The 20179-nt window shown below is 37.9% G+C and overlaps 1 protein-coding gene and 1 long non-coding RNA gene across 8 annotated transcripts in view; one reads left to right on the top strand and one right to left on the bottom strand.

Moving 5' to 3' along the window:
- UBE3C (ubiquitin protein ligase E3C) overlaps window positions 1-20179 on the top strand; it is a 59593-nt gene that overhangs the window by 23792 nt on the left and 15622 nt on the right. For all 5 annotated transcript variants that reach the window (XR_014556567.1, XR_014556568.1, XR_014556569.1 and 2 more), the window contains exons 11-18: window positions 1751-1837; window positions 3328-3485; window positions 4276-4508; window positions 10628-10732; window positions 11341-11428; window positions 13256-13353; window positions 14501-14633; window positions 15710-15957. Coding sequence is in view for 2 of the 5 variants with exons in the window: in XM_083704682.1 (XP_083560808.1) it covers window positions 1751-1837; window positions 3328-3485; window positions 4276-4508; window positions 10628-10732; window positions 11341-11428; window positions 13256-13353; window positions 14501-14633; window positions 15710-15957 (1150 nt within the window). In the remaining 3 variants the exon portion in view is untranslated. The remainder of the gene's footprint in view (window positions 1-1750; window positions 1838-3327; window positions 3486-4275; window positions 4509-10627; window positions 10733-11340; window positions 11429-13255; window positions 13354-14500; window positions 14634-15709; window positions 15958-20179) is intronic.
- Window positions 1-20179, bottom strand: part of LOC310828096 — a 51452-nt gene that overhangs the window by 8197 nt on the left and 23076 nt on the right. The window contains exons 2-5 of one of the 3 annotated variants that reach the window (XR_014556652.1): window positions 19463-19564; window positions 17463-17549; window positions 11819-11998; window positions 4516-8557 (exon numbers count right to left, since the gene is read on the bottom strand). This is a non-coding gene — a long non-coding RNA (uncharacterized lncRNA). Of the gene's footprint in view, window positions 1-4515; window positions 8558-11440; window positions 11999-17462; window positions 17550-19462; window positions 19565-20179 lie in introns of those variants that run through there. The other 2 variants (XR_014556651.1, XR_014556653.1) reach the window with 2 other exon arrangements.

The following is a 20179-nucleotide window of genomic DNA, read 5'->3' on the forward strand; positions in this document are numbered from 1 at the left end:
ATAAGGGTGCACTTTGCTGGGAATTTCAAAGCTTTTCCTTTTGGGATTGGTAATAGTAGATGTAGCTTTGGAAGGATTTGCTGGCTTCCTGGACTCATTTCCCTCTTAGTTGGGTTGGGAAGTGGATCTAAAACTCCACCACCAACTCAGACCATTTTGACCATTTTGACAGGTGCCTAGGGCCCACCCACCTTTGTTTTCAGCTATAATTATAAACCACAGAGCCTAGGACTTGCCGATCGTATGGTCGGTGGTTTGAATCCCTGCGGCGGGGTGAGCTCCTGTCGTTCGGTCCCAGCTCCTGCCCACCTAGCAGTTCGAAAGCACCCCTAAGTGTAAGTAGATAAATAGGTACCGCTTTATAGCGGGAAGGTAACGGCGTTTCCATGCGCTGCGCTGGTGCTGGCTCGCCAGAGCAGCTTCGTCACGCTGGCCACGTGACCCGGAAGTGTCTTCGGACAGCGCTGGCTCCCGGTCTCTTAAGCGAGATGAGCACGCAACCCCAGAGTCGGACACGACTGGCCCGTACGGGCAGGGGTACCTTTACCTTTATAATTATTCTTTCTGAAAATTCAGTGCTTTACATTTTTAACACCTTTTGCTGTTGCCACTGGGTGAGAGACAAAGGTGCCAGTGGATGGAAAGGAAGAATTGGTGCGTTCCCAGTTCTTCCTTTTCAGTTCGGCCCCGCAGGAATTCCTGTTCTACATCAGGTGAGCACAATTTTGGGGGAAACCCCTGTAGACCAAATGGTAAGGCCTGGCAATCCTAGTTAAGCCTATGGACCTGAGGTTCTGCACACCTGCATTAGGGAGATACACATTACAGTTACCGTATTTTTCGTCCTATAGGGCGCACTGGCCCATAGGACGCACCTCGTTTTTTTGGGGGGGGGGATGAATAAAAAAAAAAATCCCCCCCCCCAGCCGCGGCTTGTGCACAGCTTCCCGAAGCATGGGGCACCCTTCGGAGGGCTCCATGTGCTTCGGGTGGCAGGCTGCCGCCCCAAGCCTCGCGCGCCCGGTGGGACCTCCCGCCGGGCTTGCAAGGCTTGCGGATAGCTTTCTGAAGCCTGGAGAGTGAGAGGGGTCGGTGCGCACCGATGCCTCTCGCTCTCCAGGCTTCAGCGAAAGCCTGCATTCGCCCCATAGGACGCACACACGTTTCCCCTTCATTTTTGGAGGGGGAAAAGTGCGTCCTATGGGGCGAAAAATACGGTAAGTATTACAGACCCAAACCATACTAAGACCTTTATTCGCTTTCTCAGTGATCTTGGAAATTCCATAGGCTCTTATGACTTAAGATATGGAAAATTACATGTAGTAGTTCTTGAATATGTGAAACGTTTTTTGCACAGAAGCTCAATGTTTTTGAAAAGTTGCAGGAAGTTTATAATTCTGTTGAAGGGTCTTCCCAAAATATCACCGTTCACAGCAGCTTTTGTGTAATAAATTGAATACATGTGACTAACTACAACTATAATTTGGAAGGGCCCTGTAATGATTAGTGAAGCATAGAAGAACAGGTTAACAGATCATCTCTGATTACTTGTAGCATGGTAAATGAGTGCTATCGTCATTACATTTGGAAGGCATCTGTATAGTTAAAACAGAGATAAAATAAAGTGAGTTGACTAGTGCTGGAAAGAATACCTATTTGCTTTGAGATAAATATTGAAATGAAAGTTGACAAAGATGCTTTTTATTACCCACACGATATTCTTCAACCTGTTTCCTTTTTTCCTTTTTAGACTTCTGTACAGCTTGGCTTTTAATGCCAGGTTCCTGAGGCATCTTTGGTATTTAATCTCCTCAATGACTACACGAATGATTACTGGGTATGTCATATTCATGAATAATCTAAATGTAAATGGAGCAGTGTGTGCGAGTGCAGAACCAAACAGTGTGTGAGAATAAATGGGAGGTGTGTTGTACTTGGAGACAGGAGGTGCCATTTTAAGCGGCACTGCCTCTTATGTGAGAATGAAGAAGGAAGTTTTCTCTAAAACGATGCCTTTATGTCTAGTTTGTGGGCTTCCCAAAGGCATCTTGTTGGCTACTGAGAACAGGATGCTGGGCGCTAGATGGGCTTTTGGTCTGATTCAACAAGGCTCTTCTTAGTTCTTAACACACCTAGGCATCATCTAAAAACAAAATACACTTTAAAAAAAGCATATTTATATGGATAACTGGGAATGCAGCCCAAGGTGAGTTTACTCATGTATGCTCTTTTCCATACCATGTTGATTATGTAGAGGAGCAAACACATGAATGGGAGTTATTATTTCTTTAATGGGGGGGGGGGGCATCCCTTTTACACTTGCAGAATTTCACTACTGAGCTGGATATTATTATTGATAAACCAACTTAGCTTGCATAAGATGAAATGAAATTATATTTGTTAACCTTACTAGGCCAAAATATGGTTGTTCATGCTGGCTCTTGATCCTGAAGTTGCATCAGTCTCTATAAGTACTGTGATGCACTGATACACCTATCACGTCTGCCCATCCACCTGGGAATTTACCGTATTTTTTGCTCTATAAGACTCACTTTTTCCCTTTTAAAAAGTAAGGGGAAATGTGTGTGCATCTTATGGACTGAATGCAGGCTGCACAGCTATCCCAGAAGCCAGATCAGCAAGAGGGATTGCTGCTTTCACTGCGCAGCGATCCCTCTTGCTGTTCTGGCTTCTGAGATTCAGAATTTTTTTTCTTGTTTTCCTTCTCCAAAAACTAGGTGCGTCTTGTGGTCTGGTGTGATGGAGTGAAAAAGACGGTAGCTTTGGTTCCCCTCCCCCCCTCAACTTCTGTGCACCTCATTTTTCCAATTAGAACATGCTATTTAAGACTTCTTAATATGAGTGTCTGTACATTCTGGTATGTTAGTGTCTTCTCTGTAGATATTCATAAAATAGCTTTTAACATTTTTAACGCCTGGCTAAGTGACAGAAAATACCTAATGTTCCGTTGGGATATTCAGCTGCGTGATAACCATCCTGAGAATATTATATAAACAGAAACATAAATGCCAGCATTATTTTATTGGAATCCATGTTAAAAGATAAATTATGAATCTTCCACCTTTTAAATATAAGTAAGTTAAATAAATATTTATTTATTTAATAATTTTGTGTACCTCCCTTCATCCAAAGGCCCAAAAATATTATTTGCAGATTCTAAAAAGCATATTTCATCATTTTAAACTTGTTCCGTATTGTGGCATCGGGAAAATAAAAATCACCTCAAGTCCTCTCCCCCACCCCCAGTTCCCAGGTCCTAAGATTAAATTAATGACTGCTCTTCATCTTTTGTTCTGTTCTGTTAAGGTCTATGGTGCCACTCCTTCAGGTGATATCACGTGGCTCACCGATGTCTTTAGAAGATTCTAGTCGGATCATCCCTCTCTTTTATCTTTTTAGTTCCTTGTTTAGTCACTCGCTTATTTCTATACATGATAATGAATTCTTTGGTGATCCTATAGAAGGTAAGAGTATACTCCTCAACAGCTTTTGTCTAGTGTAATATTTCCCCTCAAAACTCATACTGTTGTTATAAACACATGGTCGTGTGTGTATGTGTATTATCCACACACACCCGGGCTGGAAGTGTACAGTATTTCCCAAAATTCTACAAAACTGAGTAACTGTTGGTTGTCTCATTGTTTTGTTGTTGCTATAATTATACCATAATTTTGAAATATTCTCCTGTTGTTTGTCTGTCCCTGCCCTTTAATATCTCTCAGGAGTGGAGGGGAAATGATGCTGAATTTGCTGTGGTTTTATTCAGGCCTGTAGCAACTTACGACTTTCACGCTGGACAGAACCCATTGGACACACAATAGTCGTCTGCAGGGTGCTTAACCATCCTTTATTTTGGCAATTGAAAGCAGCCAGGCAGTAAAAAGGAGCATTCTGGTGCTTCCCTACATAGTCTGTAGGCTGTGTTGGGCTTTTCGGGTTAGAAGTTGTATGGATCTGGTTAAAAACAAAGTGCCAAACTTGAGTTTTGAAATTGCTGCTAAATTGTCATAGATAAAACAACAGGGAAGGTTTTATTAGACTTGCACTGCTTGTATAAAATTGGCATGCAAAAATGTTAAAACCCAAGCCCTGTACTTATTCTTCTATATTAGAAATGTAGCTAACTCTTAGCTACATTGAAAGCAAAGAGGCATAATTCTAACCAGAGATATTAGCATAGATCCAAAATATCTTCTCCAGTTCTGTCTTGTACTTTGGGTCCAGAGAAATAACTTCTAGTTATGTATTGTCTAGTTGTAGGTCCAAGGCAGTCATCGATGATGCCTTTTACGTTAGAAGAATTGGTAATATTATCACGCTGCCTTCGAGATGCTTGCTTAGGAATCATTAAATTGGCATATCCTGAAACCAAACCAGAAGTTCGTGAAGAATACATTGCAGCATTTAGAAGTGTTGGAGTCACCACAAATACAGAAATGCAACAGTGCATCCAAACAGAACAGAAACGGTGGATTCAACTCTTTAAGGTACAGTATAGTTTTGATTTATATATAGAACTTCCCTTTTCATGCACTTTAAACATGGAGATAACACAGGTGATGATGTCTACATATGGAGTTAGCACCTGATTTAATTACAAAGACAGTAAGAGAGATTAGTTTTTTAATTAAAGGGTTTTTTATAGAGTATGTTTCTCCTGATTGTAAATGCTGTTGTAAAATAGTATTTCTGGCAGTATACTTTTAATCTAATTGAATTTAAGTGGGATCTTAGAATTGTTAAAAATGCCATTATATCTTGGAACAAGTAGTTTTCTTGAGCTTAGATGCAGAAAGGAGAAGTGATGTAGAAAATGGGTGCTATATTCGTTTCTGAATCAGCTACTGATTTTCAACTGTCAGTTCTTGCAGATGTTAAATGTCCATAAATAATGAGTATCCTAGGGTCATCATTGTCCTATTGTTCTATGGATGACTGTTGGCATGTTTAGAGCTTATTGCTCTGCTTTCTGCTTGGAACAATGCAGTAAAAATGACCAAACTGACTAGGGCTTTAGAGATGGGTCTTTTACAAAAATAGATAACATAAGTTGGTTTTTTATTTTATTTTTAAAAGAAACTATTCTGTTAACACAAGGGTGGGGAACATGGGACATTCCAGCTGTTGCTGGACTGTCGTTGGCTGGGCTGATGATAGCTGTAGTCTAAGAACATCTGGAGGACACCTGGTTGGCAACCCTTTGTTAGAGAATCAGTAGTGCTAATAAGACTTTGTTTGCACACCAGTTACAGTGTTTCAGGGAGACGAAATGAATAGTCTTCTACCCAGTCTATTTTTTCTTTCTTTTTGGCAACCCTAGGTTGAACAACACTAAGGAGGTGGGTTAGGAATCGAGAATATAATGGTTGTGCAAGAAAGTGCTTGACTTGCCATGAAATTTCTGCAGCAAACACATATAGTCAGCTAAAATTACTCATTAAAGGAGTGGAAGCAGAAGAAATGCATTTTCCAAATTGAATGCTAGATTTACAGTCGGTTTAATACTGGCGACCTCTCACACACTAATGTTCAGTTCGAGTCATCAGCCGTCCCTTCAGGTCTTTTATCACTGCTTTTGTCAAGCTATCTATTTAATTGAAAGAAGTTAATTGAATGAAAATGATCAACTAAGCTTGTATTAATATTGCTAATGGAACTTTCTTCTTGGCCATGTTTGGAGAAAGATGTCATGCTAGACTTTAGGAAAGGCCCATTAATGCTTGCACTTAACCTGATGGGCTAATTAAGGAATGCTTATTCATTCTACAAGTCTACAATAGCCTCTATCCCGCCCATTTTGCCCGATTTTTACAACACATTTCACTTACGAGCATGAACATTACGGACATTACCAGTGATGAGAGTAACTGATAATGTTTTGATTGTGTTGAATACGGTCCTAATGCATCACTAAAGTTAGAATTTTTGCAGATTGATCTAATATCTGTTTGCACAATTTTATTTAATTAGATGTCCTTTCATTATCCTGTTACATGCTCAGTTTGTTAAGCTGGGCAGAGAGGCCCAACATATGTTTTTGTATGTTATGAAATCATGCCATGTCCTTGCGCTGTGCATCATTACAACCATTTAGCAAACTATCTGGTGTTGAAATCTACAAAAAGAACTGTTTTAATGCCTATGTAGAGTTGTTAAAATTTGGAAAGATTCCAGTGGGTCTTGATAATTAATAATTGTACAAAGAAAAGCAAGTTGCAGAATAATGTTCACCAAAGAAGAAATACATATAATGCATTTCTCTTAATCTGTGTACATTCTGTGCCTTTAAAAATGGAACTGCACGAGATACACCACTGTCGCCAAGGGATGGAAACACGTGGTCCTCCAGATCTGACTCCCATCATCCCTGAACATACCCTATGGCTGATGGGAGCTTGAGTCCAACATCTGGAGGGCTACAGGTTTCCCATCCCTTTTGCCCAACACAAAAATGATAGAATCTTAGCAGGTTACAGCAGACTGCTAATAACACCAAGGTTGCAGGTTAGATCCCCGTATGTGACAGCTGTGTATTCCTGCATTTAAGGAGGTTGGACTAGATAATCCTTGGCTTCCTTTCCAACTCTCTGATCTATATGTCAGATATAACATAGACCCAAACCATTATAATTTCACTTCTGTTCTGCGAATGTAGGAGTCTATGGTAAACAAATTGAATGAGATTTGTAGAATATAATCTGTAGGACTAAAGGTTTCAAGTCCTGCATTTTTGCATGAGATTCAATTTTTCGCACAAAAGTTGTAGTGGGTGATGCTCTCACCGAAAATCAAGTAACCCATCACCCAAAAAAAAAAAAAAAATCCATTACCTAGACATACATGCACAGTTCAATCCTTCTCTTTGAAATCTGTCCCAAGAAGGGAAGAAATCTGTGTCTCACTCAAGCAATGTGCATTCCTGCTTCTAATGTACAGTAGTAACTTCTTACTTAAAGGAACCAGTTTGCAACAAATTTACTCTTCCTTTGGTGCCAAAGGGCAGCTGAAAGAGAGGGATTGTAGGTGCCACTTCAAAACAAATACTTTTATCCTTGTTTGCATGCTTCTGCTGTTGACAAACCTGACTTATCCTTAGTTTCCACCCTCCCAGAATTTTTTTAATGAAAAATTGGATACAAACCTATTGAAGTAACCAAGTTTATGAATTTTTGTTTCTATCAAAAAACCAAAATGTTTTCCCCATATTCTAGTTCTAAATGTTTTCCAAGCTCAAGAGATTCCTAAAACAATTGGTAAAAACAACAGAACCTTACTTAAGAGAATAATTTTTAAAGTTACACTGTTACATTTAGTTTTAGTTTCAGAATAAAGAGTGGACAAGATAGAAATTTAGATAATTATTAGGCATGGTATGGAGAAAGTGGATAGAGAATTATCCCTGTCTCTCCCCACCCCAATATAATAGGGCCCCGATCTAGGGCCCAAGATCACCCCATGAAGCTGGTTTGTAGAAGATTCAGGTCAGATAAAAGGAAGTGCAGCACATAGGAATTCACTCCACAGGCTGACAACATGGGTGGCATTAAAAGGGGATGAGACAAATTAATAGAGGATAAGGCAATCAACAGCCAGGCACTACTTCTATAATCATACACCGCATGCTTCTGAATACTAAATTCAGACGGATTCAAATTACAAGAAGATTTTGCCTAGATGTTAGGATTAACTTTTTGACAGTGTTAGAAACTGAGATATGAAAGCTAAGAGCTAAATGGCACTTTAAACCTAGGTTATGGGTGCAGCAACTGAATGTCTAGGCACATCTTTTTAATAACAAGAATATAAAGCTTGAAAATGAATGAACTGCAGCTAAAATATTATGTTCATTTTTCACATGGTCTAGGCCTTCCCCTGCCCACCCCTCTTAAGAGGGTCTCTTCTCCAGTCTTCAGAGAGTGGCTGGAAGTGGGGGGACAGAAAAAGGTCCTCCTTTCCTTCCACTCTGCAGTTTTAATCTGAAATCTTAGGCACAGTCCTGCGCCCAGAGCTCAGAAACTGCTCGCGCTAATGAAATTCCCTGTGGCAAGATGCTCCTAGAACAATGGGAGTTTCAAACACTGTTCTGACAGTAAGAGCTGCATAGTAGGGGGTTGGACTAGATGACTCGTTGGGTCCCTTCCAACTCTACAATTCTGATTCTTCATCCTGCCTTTGCACTTCCCATGGGCTTTTAATTGGTCATTGTGAGAAAAGGGATGTTGGACAAGAATAGATAGGCCTCTGGTATGATTCAGCAGGGCTCTTTATGTTCTTGCCTCTTTTTAGAATAAAGAATGGTTCCCTTTTGTAAACCACCCCCCTGCTCTGGTGTGTTTCTGAGCAGGCTTGTAGGAAATTGGTCACCCACCCCCTCAAAAAAAGAAGAAGCCCTAAAGACTATTTCTGCCTCATTAATTTCTTTGAATGTCTTTCAGATTACTTCCCTCAGTGCTTGAAAGGTTTCACATGCAATATCTCATGACGTTTGCAATCAGGGCCTAATGGAATCAGTGCTTGAGTGACCAACTTGGCTAACCTGCATTGAATTTTACAAAGGGCAAAAAGTGGTGGAAAAGATTCTGCATAATCATACAGATCTCCTAATGGTCCCCCCACCAGTAGTTTTCTAACCTGTAAAAAGTTCACTTAATAAAGCAGGTCATTAAAAAAAATATCCTCAGTATGTGGAAAGGAAACCTTTTTGATTGTCCATTAAGTTCTTTTGCTCCTTTTGGCATCTGCCCACTAATGCACCAGTTGAGACATTATTGAAGTAATTACATTTTTTAAAATAAAAAAACCCCTATTGGCTCATAGTGCCATACATCTACTGTGCTGCTTTCAAACTTGATATAACTGCATGGGAAGGGCAGGTATTTTGTTTAGTCTTATAAATTAAAGATGAGTGTCTTAAAATGTTCAGTTATGATCTGGGTCTTGGATCATCATATGCATTCTTGGATCTTGTGAATATCACAAGGAAGGGAATATGTAACATCTCTTTTCTAGCATTATTCTTTTACCTACCTCCAATAATCACCTGTGATCTAGCACTGGTAACTGTTGGAGGAACTGGATATTTACCTAGGTGTGATTTTCTTTTATGGTCACAAATCACCTGATGTATGAGATAAATCAACAGGCAAGGTCAACTAAGCCAGTTAGTTACTATGGCAATGACCCAGTGTTTAAGTCATGTCAGCTCATTAGTCAGTCAGTCTGTCCATGAGTTGGAGTTTGTGTTGTGTCTTGAAGGTGGAGCAACAGAGATATTTTATGCTAGTATATATCTGTATCTGTAGAGCCAACAAGCTGTATGTATATATGAATACCTAGACTGTATTACTAAAGCCTTATCTTTTACAGCCGTAAACTATTTTGCATTTTAAGCTGCCTCTGGGTGGTGCCTGGAACTGTGGGGCAACTACTTCTATGTGGGTATCTTACTCAGATCTCCTGCCTCCTGAAACTTTGTCCTTATATCATAAGGAGTAGATACTGGCTTGTTCAAATGGAAAACCTTTACAACAGTGAGCTGCAGCAAGCCTTGGTCTTGTACACTTCCATCTCCTCCTTGGGTGCATTTGTAAAGAGGAGTTAAGAAATACTCGGTTCCATTTTGAAATAACTGCCGCTTGTTGTGACATCTGAAGTGTACAAACTGGTTAATCTTAACTATGGCCTATTCCAACAAACTATAGTAAAGATTAACCACAGTCTTTGCTGAGGCTTACTGTGGCTCATTCTTATAATGCTGAACCATGGCTTAGCAGTATATCCGAATACAGCCACAATTTAGACAACTTAGTGCAAAATGAGGCAGTGCAATTTTTGGCAGGAATGAGAGTCTGTCAGAATATTATACTTGTGCTTAAAGATTGGCACTGGCTACCTGTTGGCTACTAGGCTGAGTTACTATAGGTACAAAAGGCTCTTAATTGTTTGGGACCAGATTACTTAATAGATCACCTTACCCTGTACATACTGATGCGATCACTTTGATCTGTGGAACTTGTGCCATGTCTACATTTGCAAGGAGTAATTCCCTTAATGTGGCAGCACCTATCCTTTGGACAATTGCCATGACTGTACTGTTTTAGATGTTTGCGGAAAACTTTTCTGTTTCAACTGGCCTAGCCAGACATGTAATTTTGTTTCATCTGCTCTTAAATCTGTTTTAGATCTTTTATTGTATGTGGTTGTTTTTATCTTTTAAATTTGTTTTTAAATGCTTTATTTATTCATTCATATTTTTTTTAGTGTGTGTTTTCTGCCCAGAGAATGTCAGGATGTAAATTTAAGTTAATAAATGGTACAATTGGGTATTCTATTCTAAATTACGTTAAATGAAAACAATTTTGTTTCCTTGACTTTCTTCGAAATCCTTTTTTTTTTTTTACATATTGAGAGATTTCAGTTATTTTGATGAAGAAGTAATTTTAAGTAAATTATCTAATGAAATGCGGCCAAATATTTCATTACTTAATCATGTCTCTTAAAAACAAAAATACTGTAACATTGTATATTTTAAAACATTGCTGCTTTGTCTGTGGTATTCTGAAAAGGACAAAGTTACAATCTATATTGATATATTTCTGCCATCCAGGTAATCACTAACTTGGTGAAAATGTTGAAATCTAGAGATACAAGAAGGAATTTCTGTCCACCAAACCACTGGCTTTCAGAACAGGAGAACATTAGAGCAGATAAGGTAATACAGATGTGGCTGTTTTAAAAAACTCTTTCATTCTTTTAAAATCAAACAGATTTTAATTCAGTACAGATTTTAATTCAGTTTCCTTTTAAAATCAAACTCCTGGTATTAATAATCACATATGTACTTTAGTACAATTCTGGTGTGCAGGTGTTAACCTGACTCCTTGAAGCATTTGGCATGTTTACGTCACTTGTTCTCAGTTCTCTATTTGTGATATATTTGCCATGTCCTATGCATGTTTACTAAGAAGAAAGTTGCACTAAGTTCAGTGGTACATCCTTGGGAATAATTTTGTGTAGGATTGTAGCATTAATACACAAGGTATTTATCATATTCCCTGATAAACTTGTGATGCCTTGCTCTGTTGTCCAGTGGTAGAGTTAATCAGAATTTAGGAATTCGGAGCGGTGTTTTATTTGAGTTGAGCATTATTTTAATACATGGTGTCTGTTTTCCTAGAACATGGTTTGCTGTATCCTAACAGAGCTGTATGTCATTTGAAACTCTGTTTCTGATAATGATAATGATTAAACTGCAGGAAATACTTTTGTCTTAAGGTTTTGACATGAAATATTTAACTATTACATTTAATAAACAACTAGGTTACACAGCTTTATGTGCCATCAGCCAGGCATGTATGGAGAGTGAGAAGAATGGGAAGAATAGGACCTCTGCAGTCTACTCTAGATGGTAAGACAATATTGCTTTGCCTCGGAAACTGAAGATGTTGCATCTTTTCTTTCTTTTAATAAATGGAGAGCCTGTTTCTGGAATGTGAGCTTTCCCAATCTGTTGATACAGCATTTAAGAGAATTTGTGCTCCAGTCACAATGCAGTTCATTGGCAATAGCATGCTTCTGAATTGTAGTTGCTGGGAAACAATACATTGTGCTCATGTCCTCTTTGGGGCTTCCCCAAATATCTGGTTGGCCACTGTGGGACAACTAGACAGGATGCTGGAGTAGATGAACCCTTGGTTTGATGATGTAGGATTTTTCCTACATTCATGCCAGCAGTTGTTAATATACCAACAGCTAAATTTTACCTAGACAATTGATGGTACCCACTAAAGACCAGTACCTTTTTACATGGCCAGTTGGTAGGTACTTGAAATTCCACTGTGTTTGATGTCCTCTTATCTGTGCAACTGATAGATTTGCATCCAAAATCAGTTTTCTTTGCCTTTTCACTTTAATTTCTTGATGAAATAAAGGCTTAATCTTCCATAGGTTGTTCCTCTACCTTTCTTGACTGAATGCCCTTGAAATGAAAAAAGATGTGATCAACATGATTGTGTGAAGAAGGGCACATAACAGTGTGTTTATGATTTGTTTAATCCCACTTGACTCCATATGGGCTAGAATCAATTAGTGTGAAAGAACCACTGACTCACATATGGCTATGTTTATTTGTGCTTTTCATTTACTTAAATGGCAAGCTCTTGAGTTCTAAATGTCTTGTGTATTGATGACTCCATCCCATATTTCTCTTTAAAGATGGAAACGTTGATGGGGCAATGTAGATAAAATTGACTAATTGACCAGAATAATTGAACTGCTGAAGTTAGATAGTGGTTTACCTTTGCTGTACATGCACTTTGTTTTAAAACGCTTTTAACCCTTAGCTTAATAGATAGCATACGTTGACTGTAATTAAAACTGTTTACTGAAAGTTAGGAAAACACTCATTCCAAGGGCTTACAATATTGGTATTTGCCAAAAATTCCCATCTCTGTTTCTGTTGCACTAAATAGGCACTCTTAATAGCTGTAGTTAAAAATAGCTTGAGGAGCTCAAAAGTATAGTATCTGTTACTGCTGATGCTTGCTATTGAAAGGCCAGCTAGTCACTACCACCCTGCAAACATATGATGATGATGATGAATTGCTTCTGCTTTAATACTCAAGTCATACATACCCAGTCTTCCAAGAATTTTTACCATTCCTGCAGACAGTGTCTGCCTGTGCTTGGGAGTAGATCTTTCATCATTTACTCAGATAACTAAAATTTTGTACTTTTTTTGTTTGAGGAGTTTTCAGTTCCAACCAAATTGGTTTGCCTTTGTCCACATGAACATTTATATGAGGTGCACAGTTTAACACAGACTACACCTCTCTTGTTCCAGTGACTATAGCCAGGACTCAGTTAGGGCTATACAATCAAGTGTGTGCATTTGTATACCTGGTGGGACTTCCTACAGTTTCATTTCTTAATTACAGCGTCTCACTTTGCATTGGAGACCACTCCCAGTATCCTTTGAGTTTGGGAGCTACGTGTTGAGTGGCACAAAGTATGTGGATGGTTCAGTAGGAAGAAATGCCACCAAGTCTTAAGTATATGAGCAGTAACTCCACACACAGCTATTTGAATCTCAGTTTATCATTGCTTTATACAATCAGCAAGCTTGGCTCTCTGTATGGAGTGGTGTCTTTACCATCCAGAGAAGAATGGAAAGGTAGCATATTGTATTGTGCACTAAAACTGAGCTCTCTCCCTCTCTGACTTTCAATTTAAAAAGTGGGGTTGGATCCAGCACCTCTTTCCGTGTCTGAGGAACGACAGCTTGCAATATTGACTGAGCTACCTTTTGTGGTTCCTTTTGAAGAAAGAGTAAAGGTACATCATCTCTTTAAGTATTGTACTTTTGATAGTTAGCATAAACCAATGTATTTGCTAAATACAGAATCTTGCTACATGATTTGTAAAGGACCCTGTTCTGCAACACAGAAATAGGCGATCTTTCTGGGTGATCCTATCATTCCAGATGCCATTTTAAAATCATAAGTGAGTGGTGGCATGGTTCAAAGGTTCTTCAGTTTTAGTGCCTCTGTCTTAAAGCGGCTGGGGATGTTTGTATGTGTCTCGAGGTGTGATATTTTCTTTTTTAAAATCCTAGATGTGCCAAAGCTATTCTTCGCACCTCCTCTCCCAACCTGGAGTAATGAAGGTGTTTTGGACTTCAGCTTTCATTAGTGTGCCTAATGCTCACAGATGATGGGAATTGTGGCCCAAAACACCTGCAGGGCAGCAGGTTGGGGAAAGTTACCTTATGTGATCGCAGCTGTGTATGCCTTGCTGGTGTTGAACAGTCATTTGTTGTTCTGGTTGCAGAGGATGGGCAACACTAGAGAAACAAAGTCCAAAGCACTGTTATATTTCAGAATGGGAGTGCCTTTTGGGGGATGGGGTAGGGGGATCCTGACCTCGTCCTATAATTTAGTTATAACTTTGAAAATCATCAGCCCTTTGAAGTATACCACAAAGTGCCTATTGTTTAAAGGGCTGTCTTCATCTTCTTAGTTTAAAAAAACTGTAATAACTTTCTAAGGTTCTTTTGTTGACTCTACAGCTTTCAGCTAATTAGCAAACTGAATTCCCAGAATTGTGCTGCCATCAGTGTGTGCTAGTCCTATCAAGGAAATGAAAGATAGTTTCATGGGAGAAATAAATCACTGTTTCCCAAAAGGACAATGATAAATGGAGGGGAAACGTGTTGTTTCGCTTTGGTGCAAGACTTACAAGTGGTACAGAACAGAATTATAACTTGAAACTTGCATTCGTCAAGTTTCTTAATGCAGGCATAATACTTTTTTTAACTATTCCCTATACTAACAGTTTACACACATTAACAAACTCTCCAGTATATTATCATTAAACACAGTTTTGAAAGCAAGCTGGAATGTTGTGAAATTGTGGGATATTGAAAATCCATATTTAAATGGGATTACTTTTTCTCTCCCTTTTATTACTCGATTTATACAAGATATTTCAAAGGCTGATCTATGCTGACAAACAAGAGGTTCAAGGAGAAGGCCCATTTCTGGATGGAATTAATGTCACTATCAGGAGAAATTATATTTATGAAGATGCGTACGACAAACTTTCCCCTGAAAATGGTAATGTGTTTTTAAATTAATGCTAAAATAAGTTCATAGTAATAAAATCACTTGCCTTGGGAACTATAAAAATATGAGCTATATACTATTTTCTTGCATGAAAAGCTTACATCCAGATTGTGAGCCAATTTGGTTAGTGCACCATATGAAGATGAATAATTTTCTACCTCGGAATTCCATCTATCTATCTATCTATCTATCTATCTATCTATCTATCTATCTATCTATCTCCACCGGGCACTTGTGAAGCTGTGTTCTATTTTGGGATTTTAAAAAAGCTTTTTTAAAAATAAAAATAAAAAAGCCTGTTGCACATTAATTTTGCCTAGATTTCTTCAATGTGTTGCCTGTTTTTTCACATGTTGTGAGTGGATATTCATACTTTCAGTAGGATTTCAAACATTTAATTTGTGAACAGCTTACTGGTGGATAGACTGTTGTAAGTTGAAAGAGCTCATGATCTGAATAAAAGCAGGCAGTTTTGCTTCATCTTTCAAGGTGAACATTTGGTGGTGAAGCTGTACTTGCTTTCTAATTAAGGACAGAACCATTGTAGAAATGTTAAGTTCAGCGAGCAATAAACACAGAGGGGCTTCATTCAGTCGTTGAGTTCCAGAAATAAACCCTGTAAGTCTTAAGATGGAGTCATCTGATGGGAGTTATCTAGCAGCACCTTACAGGGGCGCAGGTTCCTCATCACTTATTTAGAACAACTTGTCCTGAAGAAAGCCTTAACCAAATGCACCTTTAATTTTTGTTTAAGTGGAACTGCAATTGTTTTATAACATTAGGCATGTCAATAAGGTCAACAGACTTCATAACATGTTTTAAAGGGGATACTTTACCCATCAGTGGATTTTTGTAAAAAAAGAAAAAAAGAACCAACATGAGGGAATCCATTACATTGGGACAATATTGATGAGTTTTAGCTCATGAACTTTTAGATTGCATATTTTATTAACCCTTTAGGCACACCACTGTATGGTATTTCTTCAGAAAGTTGTTTTTAAATGCATGCATGTGTAAAGAGTTGTGCATTTGCAAATTCTTACATAACTTGTTTTCTCTTTCTCTAGAACCAGATTTGAAAAAACGAATTCGTGTCCATTTACTTAATGCCCATGGTCTAGATGAAGCCGGTATTGATGGGGGTGGAATATTCAGAGAATTTCTGAATGAACTGCTTAAATCAGGATTTAACCCTAACCAAGGTTTTTTTAAGACCACCAATGAAGGACTGCTTTACCCTAACCCTGCCGCACACATGCTCATTGGAGAGTCATATGCAAGGCACTACTATTTCCTTGGGAGGATGCTTGGAAAGGTAAAAATAAATAAAATTGCAGATATGTATGAATAGGAGCTGCTTGTGTAGTATATGAGATAGAAGTGGATTTTTTAATGGAATGTTTTCAGAAATGGAAAGTACTTGGGAAACAATAATAGGTTTGTATCCATTTCCTTTGCCCTTTCTATGAAGAGAAGGGTGTCTTCATTTTGATCATGTGTTACATTTGCTTTAACAATATTGATAGCTAAATGCGCACAGCTGTATTCTTCATGCTTGACATTCTTACTACTTGTGTGGTTACTTTCTTAATGCTCTATGTTTTAAGTGAAAAGATACACACCATTTTTGGCTAAGACATTTTCCAAGCTGAATCGCCTTCACACACAAAATTGACAAGACTTCCTTAGCAGGTTATAGATTATGAAGTCTGAATGATCACTAGTGTCAGATAAATTTCTTTTTCAGGCAGACAGTGATAGATAGATATGATAATGAACTCTCTGATTTGATAGGGTTTCATTCATAGAATCTCAAGCCTGGTCTGGGTGTCAAGTTTTAGTTTTTCAATGTCAGGGGAAAATGCATTTGATTTCCACCAAGATGATTCATTTTCCTTCCCAGCCCAACCCAGAAACATTTTTTCTTGTCTCTAGTGCATGGAGCAGGACCTAAGGTACTACAACAGCACTGAGCCGTGATAAGTGAAACAAAAGAACAGGATTCTATTAATTACCATTGTTCCTGATTCTCTAGTTCCCCCCTTAACTTCCAGTATTGACAGTCATTTCATTGAGCTCCCACAGTGACACCAGTTGCACAGAGGGGTGAAGGTGCAGTAGAACAATTTCACACATTGTTTTTAGGTGTACACCCAAGATATTTTAAGTGTACATCAAAACATGTAAATCACGAACCTCACAGGTCTTTGCAAACTTGTGTCATCGGGAGCCTTGTTGAGTTGGAGCACTCTTGACTGCACACTCTGGATTTGTCTCAACCTGGTGTGTGAAATGGCCTTTGCCATCTGGCCATATCAAGGCTTCACATAACAACACTAGAGAACAGTTTGTGCTGATCTCGGAGCTACTTGTAACTGCTAGAGTAGACATGTATTGGATCTGGAAAACTTGCCTCGCCAACATCTAAAACACAAAAGCTGCTATATTTTACCTGGATATTAACAGGTTAATTGTTAAAGTATTAAAAGGGGTGTTGGGGAAGTTTGACTTTGGGTTGGGAAAAGCTGAGTGTCATGGCTGTTCTTATACTTTGAAATCAGAAGGAACCCAGTTACTTGTCATTTTGAAAGCAGTCAAATATTGATGTATGTGTGTTCTGTGTTTACATAAGGCACAAAATGACTACGTTATTTAATAATTAGCTGTACCCAGGTGCAGAAACACCCTTTAACTGGCATGTTTGGAAAGCTGATGAATTCAGTAGCAAGATAAGGCACGGTTTTACTATTTGGTCCCTGCCAGTATTGTGGTTTTAGTTAAAGACTTTATTAAATTCTTCAGTTTTATAAAAATGCTTGCCTTTTATCCATTTGCAAATAATTTCTGAAATGCTGCAGTTGTTTAGTCTTTGTATAAATAAACTGCATGCCATACAAAGGAAGCCATCTGAAATCCACAGAAATTTATTATTTGTGTAAATAAAAAATGCAGAGTTATCAGATATGACAGTGTTATCAGAAAACAAATACATTAACATTGAATGATTTACCTATATTCTGTGTAGCCAGCCATTCAGTGGTAATCACCTAGTATATTTTAGTTAGTGTTGAATACTTCTTACCCCAAATATTTTTAATCCCCCCAAACGTTTATTATTAAATAAAATAAAGAGCATAAAGAAATACTACTACCGGAGAATGAAAGCAGCATAGGGTAGGACATTATCATTGATCTTGTTCTAAAATATTACAAAAATACCCATTTTACCATAAACATGGCTTATATGTATTCTTTTGTAATAAGTTATCTTAATCATAGTTACTATGGATCAAATTTTCTCAACTCATGCAGATATCCATTTTTTTTAAACTCTCTTGTTCCAGTTCTGTCTTGAATAAATTACATTAGATCCCTGGCAATTTATAATAATACACATTAAAAGCTCTTCATTGTGGTAGTTGCAATTTTGAAAGAATATTACCCCCTCCAAATATCTTTGAACTATAGATGCTTTATATCACAGTACTAACCATGTCCACTAAGAAGCAAGTCCTATTGAATTCAGTGGGGCTTACTCCTAGGTAAGAAAGGTTAGGATTGCAGCTGTAACTACTTAGGAATACCACATTTATAGAACAATCCTATGCATATTCAGTTCAGTGAGGCTTACTTTTAGTTATGGAGGGTATAAGGTAATCGATTCATTGGCTCAATAAATCAGTTTAAAACATTTTGATAGACTAATATTGATCAAAGAGGCAGCAGATTTTGAAAATAAATTCAGGTTGAACTTTCAGATGGCAACAGAAACAGTATGAAACTGCAGGGAATATCTTAAGGTGATGGCAACTACAGCAGAACCAAGTGAAAATGTTGAGTTACTGTTTCAGAACTGTTTCACTTGCATGCTTTTCTTCCAGTTTTTAAAAAATCATTTGCCTGAAACTCATATGTTTAAGTATGGCTGCAATCTCAACTCCACTTACCTGGGAGTAAGCCTAATTGAATCTAGTGCTTTGGAGCAGAGATGGTTCATTTTTGTGTGTGGCAATATTACTCAACTTCCAAGAACTTCATGGCAGACACAAATTCTAGAGGGAAGGTTTTCTCCAGTACTGCATTTCCACCATAGGAAAAGCATGTTGAACTTTCATGTTATGCAGTTGATGAGGGACCAGGTGATTTGCTAGAAAATTAGACACTCCTAAGGGGAACAGGAACATATCAGATATCTGAGCCTACTCTATGCTTTGAAGAACTCCTAGGTTGGCTCTATCCTTCTTTATCTTCGCCTCAAATAGATGTCAAAGAAAAACTAGAATTTTTTTGTAATCTTTTTAAGTCTCCTAAAATAATTTAAATAATAAAGTCTCCTAAAACTGCCTGATATTCTACTTTGGTTGTTTGGGCCTTTTTATTCAATATGTTAATATCACAAATAAATGTGGTCTTTGAATAATTTCAAAATAGTATGAATTTGCTAATGATTCAGTAGTATAAGAACTCAGTATTGTTCAACAGATTTTAAAAATTCCCTAACTTATTTTTGAAATGGTTTTAACATAACTAATATCCTTGTCTTCCCTATACCAGTTCCTTTCACATAACCAATTATCTTTTCATTACAAATGGCTAAACTTAGTACCAGCATTTATAAATATGTGTCCAGCACTAAAGGACTACTAAAAGTGTGGTATTTTAACACTAAATCTTTGAAAGGGAAAAGATTGTATTGATTGATTGTGATATTTATTGGGTCATAATGTATTTAAATTTTCTTTAATGCATATGTTAGTGATTGTTTACTGTGATAAAGTGCACAAAGGTCTCTGCAAGCAATTCGACATGGAAAGAATTACCTCATGTCAGTGGTCACTTCTCAATTAAAAGTTCCATTAGCAGATGATTCCAGCTTCTGGTTTGTGTACTGATTGCATTTTATAGCTCCTAAATCAGGCTTCCTAGACAGGGAATAAATAAACAGTTAAAGTATGTGGTAATGGCATCCTGATCTTCTTTTGCCTTTGGAAACACCTAGGTCCATTTAAGTCAATTAAGTTCAGAATATTTAGTGGAATAAATTGTCATGTTTGAACTCTTACTGAAAACGAGTACTCTGCTGATTTGAAGATATTGATTCATCTCAATACGTGTTCCCACCACGTGGATTAATTATAATTACCTCTGCCCACTTGTTTTTTTTAAAAAACAAATGCTTCTTATAGAAAAGTTATACTTCTTGCTGGTAATTTTATTCTTCATGAACTTGCAACAGGATAATTCTTTTGAACAAACTAATTCTGGGACACTCGTGCGCTTAAAGGCCTGTGGCTATCCGTGCAGAGTGGCAAAAATGCTTCCTTAATGCGGATCATTATAGTAAATTGTAGTCTTGTGATTCTTGTTCTGTGCACAGAAACAGATGTGCAGATGTGTGAAATACGACTTTGAAACTTCTGCTTGGAAGATAAGCGCAAGTCCTCCCATATCCGTTTGTAGTATTGGTTCTCTGTAAAAATGACTATAGAAGATGCTGGGGAAGTAGCAACAGCAATTAGTATGATTATTGTAAAATA

This window comes from Podarcis gaigeae (assembly GCF_964106915.1).
Source record: "Podarcis gaigeae genome assembly, chromosome: 12".
NCBI classification, from domain to species: Eukaryota; Metazoa; Chordata; class Lepidosauria; order Squamata; family Lacertidae; genus Podarcis; species Podarcis gaigeae.